This window comes from Clarias gariepinus, chromosome 15 (genome assembly GCF_024256425.1).
Source record: "Clarias gariepinus isolate MV-2021 ecotype Netherlands chromosome 15, CGAR_prim_01v2, whole genome shotgun sequence".
Lineage (NCBI taxonomy): Eukaryota > Metazoa > Chordata > Actinopteri > Siluriformes > Clariidae > Clarias > Clarias gariepinus.
This window is the reverse complement of record NC_071114.1, coordinates 28,426,919-28,448,288: the sequence shown is the minus strand read 5'-3', so window position 1 is coordinate 28,448,288 and position 21,370 is coordinate 28,426,919. Positions and strand designations below refer to the sequence as shown.

The window sequence follows — 21,370 nt, the reverse complement described above, 5'->3', positions numbered from 1 at the left end:
GCATGGTATAAATGATTTATGTTATGTTATAGTTAAACTTACATGTCATCTTTTTGGACTTTTTTATATAAAGTCTTTAGTTAAGACAGATGAGTGCATGAGTGCTTTATAAAAGTAAAGTTATACCCATTCTAAATCAGTCCATACGCAAGATAAGGAGTGAGATAAAACATTAAGGCATGGAATGAATTTAACCACCTGTCGTGGAGGGGTTTTGTGATTTGAACAGTCCCACTACGCTTTTTCCGTGGAACCCTCCGGCGCGCAGCAGCACGGCTTTGGTGCGAGGATGTTTCCAGCTCACGACAGGAAGCCGGTTGTGTCTGTAGCAGCGAGCGACTTTCTGCAGACTGCTGTCCTGCACTGACTGGGGCACCACCAGCAGCCCGGGGTAACTGCACAAAAAAACACAAAGATACAAACCAGTGCTTTCGTTTACAGTAAACAGCCAATCCTTTAATAAGTCAATGAAATGTTCTTGGGGGGAAAAAAAAGTAAAAAAAAAAAAAAAAAACGGGCACGGTGACATTTATTTCAATAAATGTTTAACAGAATGACACAATGACTTAACAAGGTTAAACAAGGTAAAAGATTTACGCTGCACTGCATTGTGCTGTGTTCAAGAATGACGGATTGGCTAGGATTAGTCTAGAATACTGCACATGTCCACTTTCTCACTCACTTTCACTAGGTTCGCCAATAACTCGCGCAGATTGATCGTTTTCAGATAAATACTTAGCATTGTTATAAAACAGTGATCAAGTTAAAAAAAAAAAATCTGGCCAGGATTAGACATTCCTTGTGTTTGTGCGTCAAAACCTCGACAGTTCAAGATCTTATCTGATCTTAATCTATCAAAAAAGCCTGACTACTCCAAAATCCCTGAGCGTTCGAGTCAAAGTGGGACTTTTTGAGCAGGAAAAAAGTAACCTGCTACACCAACGCACTTATCCTAGTGTTTCACTAGCGCTTGGATACAATCAAGGTAGAAAGTTTTCAGCAGGCCGAAGCTATAATGGGACTACCTTCATGTCAAGTGAATACTGATACACTGGCCTCCCAGGAACTCTTTAATGGCCCAAACTGGGAAAATGGCTTGGCTTGAGGTCAGGACTGTACAGGGATCTATAAGTGTGTCAATAACTCTCGGCCGAGTTCCTGTGCTGGTGAATAATTGTGTATACGGTTCCCACAGACAGATGCATCTCTTCTAAAAGTTTTCAAAGTTCAAGCGTTCCACTTGTGCTCCGAGACACCTCTGTACTTGAAGTCTTTACTGTACTTGAAGTCTTTACTGTACAGGTGAACAGATTTTACGCTTTTATTCACCAGAAATGTCATCATAAGTCCCAGTTATACTTGAACAACCCTGGTATAATAATAATAAAGGTTCTGAACAAATATGTAGGTTAATGTTTAATTTAATCACTCGTAGAAAGTCTGTTTACGACTCTCTTGGTATTATCTGCTCCCATGAATTAAATCCTAATCAGCTCCATGTTGTACAGACAGACAAACATTCCTTCAGGCCAGAAGCAAAACCTTATTTCAGAAAACACAAAGTGCGTCCGTTACAAAAAGACATCACACACTGAAACACCTGGACGATGCAGCTGGATAAACAGTATTTAGTGCACAACATGGTTTATCTTCACTTAAATTAGAGGTTACATCCTTAAAAGTGGCACTGTTGTGACTGGAAGTCATTAACGAACATAATCAGGGTCAGACATTTTAACCCAGGCATCAATACGAGCTAGAGGATATTTTTCTAAAGAGGCTAACCGGCTTCTTAGCAACCAACCTTTTTAGGAACCGAAAATTTACACCAAGATCTAAGATTTACATTTAAGGCAGCTTTTTACTTGTTCAAGTGTCGACAGATTCAGCATATAGATTTATTATAATTAAAGATTTGGCATCATTGTGCTGAGGAATTAAATGTACAGTAAGCATCCAAACTATGATAAACTTTGAAAGTAATAACAGAGCGATGTGTACATTATTGCTTGAAGGATTGTTAACGATTTTGAACTGTAGTATAAATATACCGCGTACATACAGTATTCAGAAGCATCAAGAAATCCGAGGTATTCCGTTTTACAGAGCAATGTTTACAATTTTACTGACTCTTACTAAGTATTATTTACTAATGACAAACTTTTAGGAAGAATAATAATTTCACACGTTTAATCCACAAGGTGGAAGCGAGACGAGTGATATCTGACCTGCGACAGAGCGAGTAGAGTCTGTTGACGGCCGTCACGCGGAACTGCTCTCCGCTTTTGGAGCGTGAGGAGCTGGCGGTGATGGTGCCCAGACCCAGTCTCTGGTAATCCCGGAAGCAGGCGCGCTCCACCAGCTGCTCCATGGTGGACTTGTCCGAGGCCTTCAGAGTGCTGTTGGAGGGCGGCTCGCCATCATCCGATACTGCGACACACAGCGATAACTTGGCTCGTGACCTCTAACGAGACTCCATGACCGCTTTCTACCCGCGATGACACAAGAACAACTCACCTGAGATGTCGTCATCCTCGTTCCAGGTCATGCGCGAGCCTTTTTCGTTCTTCTTCTGGATCGTGGACTGACGACCCATAGTGATGGTGACTCTCCTCGCTCCTTTTACGATGGTTTTGGAGAGCGTGCTGTGAAAAACCACAGCAGCAGCAACATGATTCTTACTGTAGGACGTTTTATAATAAACAAGCTGGTCTTCCTTCAATGTTAAATAAAAAAAAAAAAGATTTACAAAAGCAGAATCTACTCTGAGCTTTCATTCGTTTCTTTTTAGAGAAAAGATCACTGCCTCTTCTTGTTTTTTGGAGCTTCAACGGCATGGAAAGTCTCAAAGCGTTAGATTACCTGGATAAACCTGCTGTGGAGCAAAATTAACTGCACCCTTGTATATTCTTCTTGCACAGCCGTTTTTAGGACATTTTAAGCTGAAACGACTAGAATTGGGTTGAAAGTTGTCAGTCACATTTTTTACAACCTGGATGCAGAGTACTGAACCATCAGCTTCACCAAAGACTTGTGGTCAGAAAAACAATCATAAACAGAGATCATTTAAATGCTTGATGAAGCTGCATCTTATTTCCCATTTTCGCATGGGATTAGTATTGCCTGGGACCTCGTGGGATTTAGAAATGACCCCCCCCCCCCGTGCGAATCGTGTAGCACATTCGCACGGGATAAGAGAAGCCTGCGATTTTACTTTAATTCACTCAGACTTACTGTATCTTCTGGATATGATGTTTTTCATACAAACAATTTTTTTTTATATTTATGTTAAATATTACATTTCATACAAATAAAGCCCTATTTATGTTTTTCTTTACGCCTCATTGTATTATTATATTGTGTAAAGTGATATGACGCGGCACCCAAAATACTTTCGAAGCACTCCAATGAAGCAGCATCTACTCTTCGCGAGAGGTTGGATTAAAAGGCGCACAGAAAAAAAAAAAAATTATATACGACCCCAGAAAATCCTGGAAAAATCATAGACATGCTGATTCACACAGGACTAAAATTATCACGCGTTTGGTGAAACACTGTGGGTCATTTGCGGGGGAATTTTTACTCTTACAAATTGCAGACATGGCCGATTCCCATACGACTGGGATCACAGACAACTTCTGCAATTATTACAATTCACATGAAGTCCCCGGGTGATCCTGATCTGGTATGAATGGTGCTTAAAAAAGAAAAGAAGAAATCAACAGAAAATTTAACAGTGAATTTAAAGTTGGAGAATTACTGTGCTGGGAGCATAAAGATTTGGACATTGGAGTGATGGAAAAAGGTAATGTGGTCTGATAGGTGCAGATTGGAATGAGGGCATGAGGAATCATTTTCACACACGAATCAAAGATAAGGGCGATCTTATTTTTTTTCTCTATAATCTCATGACTCTGCTAGACAGTAAAACCTGGACTGACCGTAAACCCGTGTTCCTCTCCTTCTGCTTGGGCAGGAGGAGCTGCGGCGCGGTCTGTCCAGCCGCGAAGGCGAACGTGCTGAAGATGGATTGTGGGTAACGGATCCTCTGCAGGTGCTTCCTGAAGATCTCCACCATTTCGGAGGTCACCTCTTCATCGAACGCCACTTTGATCAGCTGGAAGGAATCGCATCGGATGATCAGTTCCTCTCAGGGCTTACAGGCGTTCTTACTCGATGAGCTATTGCATTAGTGAGATTTATCAGTTTGTTTACTGCCAAAATATTTCTCGGCTGGGGCCAGCACACCATACGGATCAAGCAATCTGCAAATAATCAATGGGAATTTTTGGAGACGCACAACAGGCCTGGCTCGAGAGCTCTAAAATGGATGTTGTCGGTTTGGCGTGAGTTTCGGGGGGTCTGTCTGGAGAGAATATCTTGGGGCAGGGTTAGCGGGCCTTTGTGGCCTTTGTGTGTATCTACTTTCCCTTTCATTTCAATCTCTGTGGTCTTCATAGTGATGCTCTGACAGTACGGAAAAACCCCCAGTGGACTGCTGCGCTTAATAAAGGTTTAATAATGCGTCCCAGACAGTCACAGCGCTGCACTGCACGACTGCGAACACATTCACAGATGGGCGAAGAGGCCCGAATAAATCATGCTTTTTTTAATTTTTATAAAAAGCACAGTGTTATATAACACATGTTAGTAAAGAGATAGGAATGAGCCGTAACATCTTTATAGTACATGAAGAACACAACACATGTGGGTCTGCTGCTCGGTTTATATGCAGCATGAAAATACATTATAAAAAAAAAAAACTGCCACATCGGATCGAAATGTACATTTCACCGCAGAGCGGTTCGATCATCTGCAGATCATTTCTAGTGCTTCTAATGCACAAAGAAAATAGTTTTATACTGTTGTCAGTTATTCCACCATCTCACACACACACACATACACTTAAACACAGAAATATTGGCACCCTTCAGATCAATAGTAAAAAATTACTGCATCAGATGATATTGCGATGTATCTGCTACTTCTGCTCTGTAAATCCTTCATAACGGCTCTAATCTGAAGTGCTGTTTGTGAATTGGTAATTTTTGAGGCTGGTGACTCTAAATGAATAAGTTTTGGTCTTCATGAGAGCCATCATGGTGCTTGATGCGTGGTGCACTGTTCTTGCAAGGACTGATACGGAAAAGCTCACCTTTATGTCTTAAAAAAACAACTGACTGTTGTGGTTGTTGCTTAATTACTTAACGCAGTACGTGTTATTTCACAGTTTTGAAATCTTCAGCATCGTTCTAGGATGTGAAAAAATAAATCTCACAAACCATTAAATTAGAAGGTGCGTACAAACTTTTGACTGGTATAAGCTTAAGTATAAGCTTTTAAGATTATAAAGCTGGACAAATGGTTAAACTGGGGAAATCCCTGAAGGGATCTTTTATGCAAAATTTTATTTTTAGTCATGACATTCAGGTTTTTCACAAAAAAATAACAATAAAAAATAATTCCTTTTTTGTCATTATAAGGCTATTGTGCTCAGCGGTAGCCCGTTTAAACAGCGCATTTGGAAAAGGAGACACTGAAACAGCGCATTTGGAAAAGGAGTGGAAAAAAAGGGAGATACTAAATTACATACGTAGTAGTGATGGGTGGTTCATGAACGATACTGTCAGGGGCCAGGGGTAGCTCAGTGGTTAAGGCATTGGACTACGGTTCGGAAGATCCCAGGTTCAAACCCCACAACCACCAAGTTTCCACTGTTGGGCCCTTGAGCAAGGCCCTTAACCCTCAACTGCTCAGATGTATAATGAGATAAAAATGTAAGTCGCTCTGGATAAGAGCGTCTGCCAAATGACTAAATGTAAATGTAAACGATTTGTTCTTTTTGAACGAATCTTTAACGTGACTCAGAAGAATGAGTCGTCTCGGAGAGTGATTCGTTCATTTTCTACAGGGCGCACATGCGCAAATCATCGCAAAACCTCCGTAGGTTATGTACAGGAAACAGAATTGAGCCATTCTTCCTCAATGACTCTTCTAGTCGTTCGTTCTTTTTTCACGTGACACCCATAGACGGTGCAATAGATTCAAAAGAACGAACGACTGGAAGATATAAGAGGTGAGTGACTCATTCTGTTAGTTATTATACTGTATGTCCTTAGCTGCATTGTGTGTATGTAGACGTATTGGGGGTATCTTTTTAATTGAAAATGCTACATTTTATTTAATTTCTTACTAAAAGTGAACTAAATGACTAAAAAAAAAAACGATTCGTTCATTTTGATGAACGAGATTCAAAGAACTGAGCCACTAAAATGATTCAAACTTCCCATTGCTAATGATGATTATTTCAGATGGGGCATTAACACATAAATAAAAATAATAGTAATAATATGTTTTGGCATTTTTAACTCAAAAATAATTTCTGTAAAACTCTTCGGTCACAGTAATACCTGGAAGGAGGCAGATCTGAGCTGCAGGCCCTCTTGCATGTTCTGCTGGAGCTGGTTCTGAATTGTGATCTTTTTGTCTTTAGTCAACGTGGACACTGGAAAACTTCTAATCACAGGCTGCTCGCCGACTACTCAAACACAAACACACACACACACACACACACACACACACACACACAGAGAACTCTCAGGCTGAGACTGCCAAGCATTACAGTATAAAGATACAACGAGGCAGTAAGTAATCAGTGTTATGTTCTAAACATAGTGCTACTGTCAAGATAATGAGTGCACTAAGTGCACATTGTTGCGAAATCTGATAAGAGAGCGACTCGTGAGTGCTGGCTCTTATCTCACAGTACCTAAAGGATCATGGGGAGCGCCTTTGAAAATGATGCGGTAGGTGGTAAGAAAGAGCGCTCCCTCCGCCGGGAGCATGTGAGGGCCTCCTAGCAGTCCGCCCGTCGCGTCCTCGCGTCCGTCGGGGTCCAGGACCACCCGCAGGCCCTCGCCTACTAACTCCTCCCCGGGGAGCATCGTGGGACGGAGGATCTTTGGCTGCGGGGATGGACACAAATATTATTATAATGATAACCTTGTTTCGAAAAAGATTACGGTACTTAAGAGCATTCGGCCTTTAATGAAAGCAAGATGCAAAAGTTATTCATTTTATTTTTAGAAAAAAAACACACACACACACACACACATTTCCTTAAGATGTTGTTCTGCCTTTGAAGTGGATGTCGAGATTGACTTTTACATAAATACTTAATATTTATCAAATAATCCATATACACTGAAACAGATCATTACCGTGTTCTTCTCGATGGGAAAGTCTGTTAAAATAATAGTAATAAAATAAAAAAAGACACAAATGAAACAAAAGGGGAGATTGTGAGTGTGTTTCTTTCATAACCCTCATTTGTAAAATCGAGTTACACCTACTGTGAGAAAGCCTGATTTTGAAAAAATAAAAAAAATAAGTGAACTTGTTGAGAGTCATAGTTAGATAACAAAAAGCTAAGAAGTACTGGAGCAAGAAAATGTGATCGGGTTATGTTAATAAATATTAAGGCATCTGAAGTGATATTGTGAAAACGTCAATAAGTGACGCAGCCGGCTGATCCTCCCCTAATTCTCACGGCCTAAATAACTGCCGTTTGACGACGGCGCTCGTCAGTAAAGACACTTCACCCTTATTCAAAATGGACAGAATGTTCCGCTTTAAAAAGAAACCATGACCAGGAGTTCCTGCTCAGGGGTTAATGGTTTGCAAACAATGACAACTTTACGACTCGATCGGATTGCGTGTGAACAACGGCGGGTTGTTAGTACGCCGCCTGTATGACATGTTTAAGCGTTTAAGATCGCTGCTGTCTGTAAATAATAATGTCACTCAAATCCTCCGATTATGTTTACGGAGGTCAGGATCGCTGGCGAGCTCGTCTCGCTCTGTGCTCCATCCGTGTCCAGCTCATTAAGAAACATGTGAGCGAAAGGGTGATTAGTTGGTAGAACCAGGCTCTCGTCTATGGTAAGAATTTTAGGGTTATCAGGAAAAAGGCCCTCTCTTGTAAAAGTTCTGTTTTTTTTTTATTTTTTATTTGAAGCCAAGAGCGAGGGTCGGTGCTCCCTGTGAGTCTGTGAGGCCAGTGGAGAGATGAGGACAGGAACCCTGGAGGAACCTCTGACCGCTCTGACATCAAGCGGAGGAAACCGAGGTCATTCTTTCACTCGGCTCACACGAGCTGCGGGTCCCTGTTGGCCTTGCAACACCCACATGTCTTTTCTGACAATCCTGCATTCTCCTCTGTTCATCACAGAACAGCTCTCCGAGGTCAGGAGGGGAAAAATCAGTGCACGCTAATGATAACGATTATTATTTATTGTTGCTGTGTTACACTCCAACACAGCTGTGGTGATTAACTTTCTTTTACAGCAGCCATTTTTAAACTTAAGACGTGCCAATAATTGAATAAAAATGGATATAATGTGTCAAAAAATAGCTAACAGGAATAAATCACTTTGTGATGTGCTGTTATAGGGAAATTCATCACACCACCCTAACACTGATTATTTTTCTTTAACCCGACCATCCTGAGTGCAAAGTAAAGTCGAGTGAATGTGCACGGCAAGTTCATACAACATATCTCCTCCTGTTGGATGTCGTGTCTGTTTTAATGCCCTCCCGCTGATCTGTGTTAAGTGTATTAACATGAACCGAGCTCCTAACTTTTTATGACCTGCAAAATGTTTGGTAAAAAGAAAAAAAACAGGCCCATATTCCCCCCATGCAGAGTGCACTGCATGCTCGCTCAGGCATGAAATAAATCCAGAAATTTAAACCAGAGATCTCGGAGATTCAGAAAAGGGGGAAAAAAAATACATGGATGTGTGACAAAGCAAGGATTAGTATTGCAAACCTTGTGTGTTTGCGTGTGTGAGCAAACCTGAAGCCCATGTGCTCACCTTCTGGATGGGTGGAAGCCTTCTGCTTTCCCGATGTACAGCTTCCAGAGTTTCCATTTGGATAGCCACAATGCCTAAACAAACACACATAACAGGGATATATTGCACATTTGTTTATTATGTTGCAGCCATGTCTGAAGCTCGAACAACCTGATCATTCTGCCCGACTAGTTAACGAGTTCCTACCTGGAATCATGCTGTGCAGGTTCTTGATGTGGTCCTGGGTGACTCCGCTCTCGGTGCAGACCTTGTCGATGAACCGAGCGATGAACCTCACCACAGAGTTTGCGATGTCGCTGTTCTCAGAGTCTTCGAATCCGCTCTCGGTGTCGAAGCTTTCTGCGACGCTGCCGGCGATGCTGTAAAGCAAAACACTCGATGTAGATTACATGTTACATAATACCGTTACATTAGAGTGACATTACTAGAGGTGTAAGTAACAGGTTGGCTGTGGGATTATTTCTATTCCAGCCATTTCCGAAATTAACAAGGCTGTGGCCCAATTTGCAGGCCACCTAAACCTTTAATCACTAACCCTAAGATACCCAACTAGATTTTACACATGACTAAGATATCTAATTACACAATTTGAATGTCAATCAATTTAATTTATTTGATACAAAAACATCGTGTGGACCTCCTGCAGTACCTGCATTTGGGGAAACACTGTTTTATTTGCAGTCAATTCACTAATAAAAACGTTTAGTTATGATTTGTCTAAAGTGGCAATATTTCTTAAAGGGGTTAATGAAGGAAAAACTACTAACATTATCTAATAAGCATGCAATACTGTGTAATGTGCAATTTTTTGCTTAAATGTCTTGTCTAATAATATTTTTCCTGCGCCACACTCCAGTCCAGCAGGTGGTGGTATTGAACCAACCGCTCATAAACTCAAATGAAGCGACGCAATACACTTGGCAAATGTGAGTACTGTGTTTGCGGAAGGTAAAAAATGTTTTACTGCGATAGACTGTAAAGTGCCTAAAGATGCACATAAAAACTGGTTATTTATGTAGCAACCTTAGCAGCGACCTCATTTCCCCTCTTGTCTGTTCCAACCACTCTGCATTCAGCATCAGTAATACAGTGTACTAATCACAGGCCTGATCATCTGTACCTGCTTCTGAACCCATAAATTATTTAAAATAAATTAAATGAATGATATTTCCTTAATATTAATCTAAAACAATTTTTCAACAACTGGATGTTCTTAAAAAAAAAATAAGAGAAACTTTTGGGTTGGTTTTTTTTATAACAAACTGTGAAGTTTTCTTTAAAAAATTTATTACTGTGCAAAAGACTTATTTTTATCAACATATTATCTTTAGTTTAAATGTTCTATTTGTCCATCATCTCTGTATAATTACGTCCAAACATACCTAATATATCTACATCTACATCTACATCTAGGCATTTGGCAGACGCTCTTATCCAGAGCGACTTACATTTTTATCTCATTACACATCTGAGCAGTTGAGGGTTAAGGGCCTTGCTCAAGGGCCCAACAGGGACAACTTGGTGGTTGTGGGGTTTGAACCTGGGATCTTCTGAACCGTAGGCCAATGCCTTAACCACTGAGCTACCCCTGTCTCCATTATATATAAATAAATAATGTTTTATTTTTTCATTTATAATATATATTAGATATAAATGTTGATTTCTGGGTTTTGCATGAAAATAGAAAGGCGCGAGTGTGACAAAGTTAGCAGAAGAACCTTGGCATGTTCTCTAGCATGCTCAGTAAAACGTAACAGCGGTTGTACTGTCAGTCCTGTGCAAATACAGTATGTCGCAAAAAAAAGCCATGAAAAGCCATGAAGATTTTTTTCATTTCTACATGAAAAAAAACTTTTATGAAGAGCACTGAAGCTTAATAAAATATACAAAGTCGATATTTGGTGTGAAAACGGGTTACGTTATGACAGATCTGTTCAGTTTTATGAATAAAACAGATGTTAGGTTTTAAAACAGATGTTAGGTTTTAAAACAGATGTTAGGTTTTACTGAGTGTGCTGGAGAACATGCCAGAGTTCTTCTGGAAACTATATATTCATGCAAAAGCCATATATATATATAAATAATATTCCTTTTTCTAAAAAAACTCAACACATCCCAAACAAGCATGCCTGACTGAGGATGTTTTCTTGTAAATGATTATGAATAAGATGAGCATTCCTGTAACTGTTATGTACTATGAACTGTTATTGTATCATAAACAGCGTGTATGTGTGTATATATAGTAAGCATTATAACAGCTAAGAAAAATATGGTAAGTATTTTATGACTGAAGTCAGGAAAGCTCCTCTACATGTTTTATTCCAGGCACATAAAAAAAAGCTCGTTCTGGGTCGACGTTGTTGAACTGCGGGTGAACATTAACACCTACAGTATTTTGTCAGCATTATTACAGCTGTCATAACATCCACTATAAAAAAATGACTAACACTATGACAGTAATCATAGGAATAACACTGATGGCACAGGAGAGGTTTATAATGTGGCTTTGTCAGGCTTATATGACGTACGATGTGGGGCGCAGATAGAGCGTTAGCCAGTATTTTGATTTTTATGACTGAACTGTAAACACTCTTTAAACCCCAGGACTTAGAGTGTAACTAACTATTTCCTCCTCGTAATGGTTTCGTCTCAATAATACGGCAAAAGCCATAAAAAAAAAAAAAATTAACCTGTGTACAGATTAAAGGTAATTTGCCCAGGCTTATAATCCAACGCCAAAGTGTAACAGAAAAGTAACACTAATTTAATCAGGTAACAGAAACTGACTACGCGACCATACACATGGATTACACGAATGACTTTCCCAGGTTTAGGGAAACGTTAGCATTTTGAAGAGTGATGTAACTGACACATCTGGGCTTTAGGCTCTGATACAGGAGTAATTTAGGAGCGCTAAGAACTCCTGTTGTGCACGAGGAACTAATGTGTTTTTCGAAGGGGGCTACTGTGCAGCCTGGCAAGAAACGGATATGGCGGAAATGATAAATGAATGAAATGAAGCCAGCTCCGGAGGTATCCAATTTGGCCTGTCTTTACTCCCTCTATGCCTAACATTCCCCTTAAAGTAGCACGTATTATATTATTGCGAGTACAAAGCTAGCCGGCGTTATTGTTTTTGGTTGCGCCTGAGCACTGGCTGTGCGCTGAGCTAGAACATCAGAAGATTCCTCCCCGCTCTGCTGAGACAGCTGGAGGAAATGAAGAGGATATGGCACAGACGGGGATCTCAAAAATGTGCGTCGTGCTGAGAGGACGCTGCCCCCCAGGAGCTGTCGGCACCTTGCTTAGAGCGAATGGAAAAGAAGCGCGATGCTGCCCTGGAACAACGCTTGGGTTGATTTAAATTTATTTAATTGGCCACTGGGGATTTTTAACAGACTTGCATCAGTACTGGCGACAGTAAAGAAAGGAAAACACCCTTTTTTATTTTTCCCACAGCCTTGCCTGTTGGTGACGATGCTGTTGCTGCCGCTCTCCCAGTCGGCGCCCGGTGCAGTCGTGCGGAGGAGCTTGTTCTTGCTGGCGTCCAGAGGCACGAGCAGATAGACCATAAGGCTGGCGTAGTGGATGGCCTGGCTGAACACCGTGCTCTCTTCGCTCTTTATCAGCTCCAGCTGCTTCTCCTTGCTGAGGTTCGGCCACGTGCGGAGCTGCTCGGCCGCCAGATCCATGGCGGTGCGCTCGGAGCGGCTGGAGGACGGAGCTGATGAGGACACGGGATCCTGAGGAACGCCAAGCGGAAAGAAAGTTCAGGGAAATAGAGGGGACAAGAAATGCTCTCAATCTATGGACAGAACTGTGTCGAGTAAGAAGTTAAAAAGTACACCAGCTTAAATTTTAGTTTATTATGAGCATCGTCACGTTTTGCAGATATTATTAGCTTTATCAGTGAGTGAGTCTAGAAATATTTATTTATGATGATGTCATAAATCCAATATCGGTCCCTTTATTATTTTTTTTTCTTTCCTAATCTCTTTACCCTGAGTCTGGCTGTAATGAGGGGCTTCTCCTCGGGGGTGTTGAGGTACAGGTCCCGAATCTGGTTCTGCACCTCGGAGTAGAAAGTGGTCTCCCAGAACTGCTGACTGGTCCAGATGGGGTGCTCTTGCACGCAGGTGTAGGCAAACTGGTTCACCCCTGGGGCCAATTTCTGCATATGACACACACACACAAAAATTAAATAATAATAATAATAATAATGATGATGAGGACATTTCTGAGCCTGTCATCACCCGACAAGCATAACACACGGCGTGTTGTGACTCGCCAAAGCAACGAGTCCGAGAACTCGAGGAGAAAAGGGGAAAAACATTGTGCGTCTGCCAACGGCTTCGGAGCGATCCATCAGTCTCGGTGGTTAGACTTTTCTCGACGTGTACGAAAAAACACGTGAGTGAGTCAGAACAGGCGTACCTCCCAAAGCAAAGATTTAAAAACCGGTTCGGTTTATTTTTCAAGCGTCCGTATGTGTATCAAAGTACTGCTTTAGCCAAGACGATATAACACACTGATATTACGACAGCTTTATTAATAATACGATTTTGCTTTGACATAGAAAGTATTTTTTCTGGCTGTGCGTCTTTCTTCGACCTGAAGCTGATTATTAAATTTCCTTTCAGCTTTACAGAGCTCCAAACTGGAGACACACTGTCTCACATTGTCTGTGTCTTTTACCACATCTCCCTCTAAACCCTACAAACCACGGGTGAGATCCACAATCACAGATGGTAAGATGGACCACGCCTGCAAAGAAGGGAGGAAAGGAGGAGGAATGATTTGGGGAAGTCAAGTGTGGTAATATTGATGCAGGTTCGGGAAACATTGCGGATCTATTATGTCTTAATCGCTCCACCACACTTCTGGCTGCTGCTTTTGAAATGAGGCGTAAAAAAAAAAAAAAAAAAAAAAAAAAACATAACGTAGCATCAAGTTCAAATAATGCTAGTTAGCAAATGCTAACGGACAAATGACGCTTTTAAACACAACACAGGCAACTGCAAGCAGTGCAGCGAGCAATACTGTATAAGTGAGTAAACTTTGGAGAACTGGGGAGAAATTTTCTTTTTTTGATGATTTTGCCACGATGCTGCAGGACACAAAAACAATAAAGAAAAGAAAAGTTTAAAGGTAAAAAATAAATTTTTGCATCCGATATTAACATGTGAGAGACTCCTGGAACTTCTGGGAGAGAAGAGGTAGTACAGTATGTCTGTAAAAACAAAAACAGTGCCCTGCAGGCAGTGGCAAAACCTCCCTGTCTGTCAGGTTTCCAAGTATATCTAGAGATTTTACGCACATCGATGTTAAACACGTTGAAGTGATCCGAGTCTTTTTGAAAATGCCTGAGGCCACCGTGAGTGTTGTCATGAGCTGCGTCTCAAATGGAAATTATTTACTGATCCAGAAAACACTACGCGGCGGAGCATCGTGTAGATTTTAATACGATTTATTGTGCAAAATTTGCATTTTTGGTCAATATTCTCTCCAAAGGCTCTCCAAAGTGCATGTACAAAAACAATATTATTAATAATATTTATGATTCTTTCAACCTTTTCTCATTGCTTGTTTTGGCTGGGGTTTAAACAAGCCAATTAGATTTTCCCCTATTGTGACATCATATAAGAAGATAATTTTTTTCCCCCTAAATTGTTGTTCAGCTTTGATTTTCTTTGAAACACAGGGAGTCTGTGAATGAAACACACACTTTGAGGGAAGCGCTGAAAACAATGTTAAGTGTTAAGAAAATTTTTAACATTCACACATTTACTGTAGTGGGAAAAAAAACCTAAAAATTAAAACTAAAAGTTCCTCTAGTGGCATCATTTGTAAATCAAAGTGTCTCCTACATAGGGTGAGTAGTCCAGAGTTATGATGTACATATATAAATATGTACTAACATATGTACTGTATGTACATATGAACAAGTACTTACTTGTTTCGCGAATGTTAATAGTGACTGTGTGGCGTGTCCTTATTTAACTTTGATTACTGGTAGTATAAGGGTTGAAACTCATTGGAACACACTGCTATGAGAATATAAGTCCATTTTGGGGAAGTATCACTTCCCGTGTTACATCACTTTTAAAAGTTTATTTCTTCTATATCAAATGCAAGCTCTCGATATGATCCTTTTACTTCTAAAATTCCATATTTTTAAAAGAAGTGGGTTTTTTTTCTATAAGACTGCACGGTAAGCATTATTCTAATAATCATGCTTTGTTTTTGCATTAGAGAGCAATCTGGTGAAAAGGCAAAAGTGAAGCTGAACAGAGATGTATGCATTCTCCCTGAACCTTCCCTCCCAATCACTGATGGTTCTTTCGGCTTTTGAAAGCTTGTTTAAAGAGATTGCGTTGCTTTGCGCTCTCTGGAATGCTGTATGTACATCGGGCCATAAACTTTTGGACACGATGTCCTCGGCAACCCAGGCATCAAACGAGGGAAGATAAACCCAGAGCGGCGTCCTGCTCTCGAGTCGAGTGATCCGAAGTGATTAGCGCTGCTCCCTGCTCCTGAGGATTAACCTATAACATTACTAAAGATGCGGCGGGGTTTTGTTTTAGTGGGGAGTGTAACAAAGAGATGAACTATCCCAGCTCTTCATCATCATTAAGTGGAAGAGTGTGTGTGTGTGTGAGTGTTCAGGCCTGTTGTCTTGCTACAGATGTGACAGTCAAGATGACCTTCAGTCACTCAGTTGTTTAGAGAAGGAGCGTGTGTATTCTTGCCAGCAAAAAGGGAACGCTAAAAACATGACGAAAATACGATAACTGCAGGCAAACAAAGAGACACTAACGGATAACGTGTGATTTGTGGGATTGAGTAGAGCGAACGCATTGTTTAGCCCAGAAATCACTACATCATGAGAAATGGACATAAATACAGATTTAAGTCATATTCAGAGGTTACGCGTGAGTCACTGATTTTTGAACTGAAAATAAAACTATGGAAAGAACAACCTGCACAAAATCTGAGCTCTCTCGTGAAGGAAGGGACGAGGTGCTCTCAGCAGAAGGAGTGAATTGTGCGATACTGCGAGTATGTTAAGCCGTTCCCTTCGGTGTGTGAGCAAGCATTTTGAAAAGATGCGGTTGGCTGGCGTCACATGTCTCACGTGATAGCCTTTGCCTTCCCAGGGTGATAGTTGTAGCTTTGATGTGGGAGTGGCCTGATGAGTGGTGGGAACTAGCTACGACTAAATAAGGGAGAAAATCGGAAAATGCACAAAATCTTACCAGAATATAATGTTTAATGTTATAACTAATGTTATGAATAAATGTAAAATTCGAAACTGTAATTGTGTTGTGTTGCATTCAATTTTTATTTTACATCACGTATTTATTTTATGTGCAATAAAAGAAAGTAAAAGCAAATTTATATTTTAAAAAGCGTACATATTTTGGCACAATATGCATAACTGTTTCTCGTGTAATTTATGTTAAGTGTGTAAAGTGTAATTTGTGTATTTGTGTATTTGTGTAAAGCACATTACTACAGTACGTCGGAGATTCCACATGTTCCAATGACAATAAAGATCACTCGCTCATCTCACTCATCTTCTATACCGCCTTATTCCTGATTTCGGGGTCGCGGGACCTGGAGCCTATCCCAGGAGGCACGAGGCAGGGTACACCCTGGACAGGGTGCCAATCCATCGCAGGGCACACAGACATACACACACTCACACTCTCATTCACAGACTACAGGCATTTGGAAACGCCAATTAGCCTAACCTGCATATCTTTGGACTGTGGGAGGAAACCGGAGTACCCAGAGGAAACCCACCAAGCACGGAGAGAACATGCAAACTCCATGCACACAGAGACGGGACCCTGGTGGTGCAAGGTGACAGCGCTAACCTCTACACCTCCGTGCTGCCGACCATGAAGATATTCTATTAAATTTTTCTTGTCTTAATGGTCATTCTTGTTATATCTGATAGCTAAGAAAAAGCGGTATTTCATTTTTAGGTTGGCATTTTTGATGCCAGAGTTGAAGCTGTTTGTCTAGAGGCCACTGAAAAACCTTTATTTCACCAACTGCACTTCACTGACTTTGTACAATGACACTAAAGTTGAATCCTTTCTAAACTCTGAATTCTTTCCTAAATCTATCAACTCCATACAGAATACACGGAAAAAGCGACTGCTGAAGCGTCTGCCTAAGGTGCTGACAAACAAAGTCCTGGAAAATATTTGTTTCGAGGATCACTAAAAGCCATCTTGGACCAAACAACGACAAAAAAACAAACAACGAGACTGACAAACAAACCTGTGCGTCGAGGACAGGAAGTCAACATATTACAGGTTTGGTGTACGCGATGTGACTCCAGAACACGTTGGACATATCGCGATGCAAAGTAAACAGTAGGGGGTCAGGAACTGGACAGCTTAAGGCACAGCGGAGGCGTCGTAGGCGCAAGTCGCTGGGTCTGGGTTTGAGGAATCAAACAGCTTGACAAAGAAAACCTTCAAATCCCCTGCTGTACACGCTGTGACAAAGAATGCAAACAATCGCACTGCGAAAGGTCGAAGATCGTCAAGGCGGCGTCTGCAGCTACAGAACAGTCGTGTCGAATTTGTTTTTCAATGTAAGAGCTTAAATAAACGCTGATAAGTTTTAACAGCCTGTAGAAAATGTTTTAAACTTTTAGCCGCCTTCTAGCACATGATGCATTAATATTTTGACGCCTTTTCATTCCTAATTTTTATTGATATTATTAAGGATATTTGAATATCAGCACATCACTTCTGACTATACGAGGGGCGTTCAAGTCTAAGTGGGACTTGGGATGAAATTCATCCTGAATGAAGGCGAATAAAGCTGATAGAAATTTACAGGAGACTTCAAGTTCAATACGGTGATAAGACCCACAGTAAAACATATGTACGGTGAAAACATTTTAAAGAAGGCCGTATTTCCCAGTCTAGGTGCAGCCGTTTCTGTGAACATCCAGCGAGTGGAACGCCTGATCCTTGAAAATAAACAGATATCTTGCCATCATGTTGCGGAAGAGATGCATCTGTCTGTGTTAACTGTACACACGATCACTCACCAACACCACTTACACAGTACAGGAACTCGGCTGGGAGTTATTTCCACAACCCCAGTGACATAACCTTGCTCCAAGCCATTTCAATACGTTTGGGCCATTAAAGGAGTTCCTGGAAGGCCATCGTTTCAGGTGTGATGCAGGCAGTCCGATCATGGCGCCTGAGACATGAGTCTTTCGAGGATCAAAAGTCCCGGTTTGATTTGAATGTTCCCTTTAAATACATAAACACATAATAACATAGACCCAAACATGCATGTGATGGAAAACGCATGTTTGTACTAACGATTGTAAATGAGGATTCGTTAATGGATCTATTTATCAACAACCAAGCGAGTTATGCGAGTTAGTCTTTACCTTTACTGTAATTCATTGGAGGTACTGAAACCAGCCTTCAAGAAATGTCTGCCTGTACTGTATGTCTGTCCAGCCGAATTTTGTCGCAGTATCACGAAAAACTGCCTGGACAGAACCTAATAAATAAATCTGCAGTACTTGGACGTCTGCCTCCCGTCTCCATGTGCTTGGAGTTTGCTTGTTCTCCCTGTGCTTGGCGGGTTTCCTCCCACAGTCCAAAGACATGCAGAGTAGTCGTGTGTGAATGAGTGTGTGTGTGCCCGTCTCGTGCCCTAATAGATGAGTGAGTGTGATTACATTAAAGCTCATTAGATTATTTTTTTGCTTTAACCTTTTTACTTTAAACTTTTTTCCCCGACAACGATGGGTATTTTCGCTAGTAAAACTAGCTGACTTGCGGTTTTATATTAGACCGAAAGAGACTTAAAAAGGTTTCATAGTAAAAGACATCACATCATGTACTGCTAACCGCGACACAGACATGTTATTTTTAGCTACAACACTGGCAAATTCTCCTTACATAAGCATAAATTTTTTACATTTTTACTTGATTTTTGTTCCTTTTTTTTTTTTCTTTAAAGCTGAACTTGCTGTGAGAAAGGGGAAAAGATACAAACTCTTTAGAAGAGACTCGTTACTGTAAAAACCTGCAGTGTAAGGGCACAAGATCTGTGTCAAAAGATAAACCCTAGTCTATTTATCGAGTTAAAAGCAATCTAAAACAAATCTTGCAGGTCCTGAGTTTAAAACAGTGGCCTGAGTGCTGAAGTGTTTCCTGTGCACTATGGCATGCAGACCTTGACCACAGAGAGCAGCAGGAAGAGATGACAAAGATCTGGAGGGTGGCCAAGATCACTCGGCAAACCTGGTGAAAGGGCAAACTTCACAAGCAGAGACGTTTACAACACACAAACAGCAAGACGCTGTGGTTAAGGCGGGAACATTTATCTGTTTTTTTTTTTTTTATTATTATTATTATTATTACTATTATTTCCACCCATCGCTGTAAAACCGCCATCGGCTCCCGATCTGCTGGGCGTCATAAAACTGGGATGGGATCCGAGCACGGACAAAAATAACACGCACAATTATTTTACTGCCTGCAGGAGCAAAAATAAACGAGTGTTAGGACACTGGTAAAGGTAAGAGTAAGTGATCTGGTTAATGAGGCTATAAATAGCCTTCAGGCATGAATTTTTGTATTCATTTATTTATTTTTTTTAACTGTGCAAGGGTGATAAAACTTTGGAAGTAAATTTCTGACCTAGTTTCTTCCACAACAACATTTCCCAAACGCGCACACACACGCGCAGGGCCACGTGGACAGCGTGTGCTCAGAGTAATTGAGTGAGCAGGAGCAATAAGCAGGCCACGAGCCAAGAAAAAGACGGATCAATCGGTGGAAGCCAGGATCCGTCACAATCACCTCGTCTCAATCAACACTACTGAATAACTCTTACTACTGAATGTGGGGTGTGTGTGTGTGTGTGTGTGTGTGTGTGTGTGTGTGTGTGTGTGTGTGTTTCTCATCATGTAACACTAACTGTCAAGAGGTTACTGGATGAGGAGAGATGGACGTGACCAGGCATGTCATTCACATTACTCTGTCACGTATCGTCTTTACAGGATTAACAAGACAGACTGGGGTGCCAATACTTTCATCTTTGGGAGGGGGGAAAAAATTATAAAATTGAAAAAAATAATAATAATTCATGGGCGTATTGAGGGTTGAAATAAAAATCAATCAAGAAAATGAAGGACAATAGGTATTGTGTTATGCCCTCAGTAGTATGCATAAAGGGCACTAGGTATTATATTCTAACCTTAACAGTAGGTAGGCACTAACCGCCACATGTGTAGAAGACATGAAGTGCACCAACAACCACACATTATAACCTGTGTACTGTAATATGAATAAAGGGTGCTAGGGATCATGTTATGCCATATGTAGTATGCACAAAGGGCACTGACAACCACGCCCTATTACGATCTTACCTAGTATACAAAAGACACTAGGTACACTACTGTATGTGATATGTTTTATGCTATACCCTTTTAACTGATTTCTTGTGCAGTATGCATAAGGGCACTAACAGTGACATTATAACCAGTGACATTATAATCTAATTAGTTTCATGCATGAACCTGTGTAGTATGCATGAAAGACACTATCAACAACATTATAATTAGTGTGGGATAGATACAGGGGACGAGGTCTCATGTTATATCCAATGTAGTATGCATAAACGGCACTAACAACAACATTCTAATCTATGTAGCATGGATAAAGGGCTTTAGGTATAACACTTACATACTGTAGTATGCACTAAAAACAAGATTATAACCTGTGTAGTAAGGAAGAAAGACACCAGGTCTTACATTTTATCCCAAATTGTATGCATAAAGAGAACTAACAACCACACTGTAATGTGTAGTATGGATGAAGTGCACTACAGTACTGTAGGTATCATGATATGTCCGATGCAGTCTGTATAAAGTGCACTAACAATCCCATTTTAACCTGTGTAGTATGGATGAAGGGCACTGGGGATTTTATTACACCCTATGTAGTATGCATGAAGGTCAAAAATTAACCTGTGTAGTACGCCTAAAGGTCCATAATAATCACTTTATAACCTGTGAAGTATTCATGAAGGGCAGTAGTTATTATATTACACCCTATGTAGCATGCATAAAGGGCACAAACAACCACACTATAACCTGTGTAATATGAATAAAGGACACTAAGTATAATACTACACCTTACGTACAGTAGTATGCCTGAAGAGCACGAACACCCACACTATAATGTGTTATATGGATATAGTGCACTACGTATTATATTGCACTCTGTGTAGTATGCACACAGGGCGCTAACAATCACATCATACACTGTGTAGCATGGATAAAGAACACTATATAACATGTTATGCCCTATGTAGGCTGCATGCAGTGCACTAACAACCAAGTTATAACCAGTGTGGTATGCATGAAGGGCACTTGTATTATATTACACCCTATGTAGTATACATAAAGGGCACTAACAACCATTTTATAACCTGTG

The 21,370-nt window shown here is 40.7% G+C and overlaps 1 protein-coding gene across 2 annotated transcripts in view; it reads right to left on the bottom strand.

The window, feature by feature from the left end:
• sbf2 (SET binding factor 2) overlaps nt 1-21,370 on the bottom strand; it is a 138,207-nt gene that overhangs the window by 27,536 nt on the left and 89,301 nt on the right. For both annotated transcript variants that reach the window (XM_053513038.1, XM_053513039.1), the window contains exons 18-27: nt 12,877-13,047; nt 12,342-12,619; nt 9,063-9,235; nt 8,877-8,950; nt 6,770-6,965; nt 6,411-6,538; nt 3,942-4,117; nt 2,518-2,645; nt 2,229-2,430; nt 199-395 (exon numbers count right to left, since the gene is read on the bottom strand). In XM_053513038.1, the coding sequence (XP_053369013.1) occupies nt 199-395; nt 2,229-2,430; nt 2,518-2,645; nt 3,942-4,117; nt 6,411-6,538; nt 6,770-6,965; nt 8,877-8,950; nt 9,063-9,235; nt 12,342-12,619; nt 12,877-13,047 (1,723 nt within the window). The remainder of the gene's footprint in view (nt 1-198; nt 396-2,228; nt 2,431-2,517; nt 2,646-3,941; nt 4,118-6,410; nt 6,539-6,769; nt 6,966-8,876; nt 8,951-9,062; nt 9,236-12,341; nt 12,620-12,876; nt 13,048-21,370) is intronic.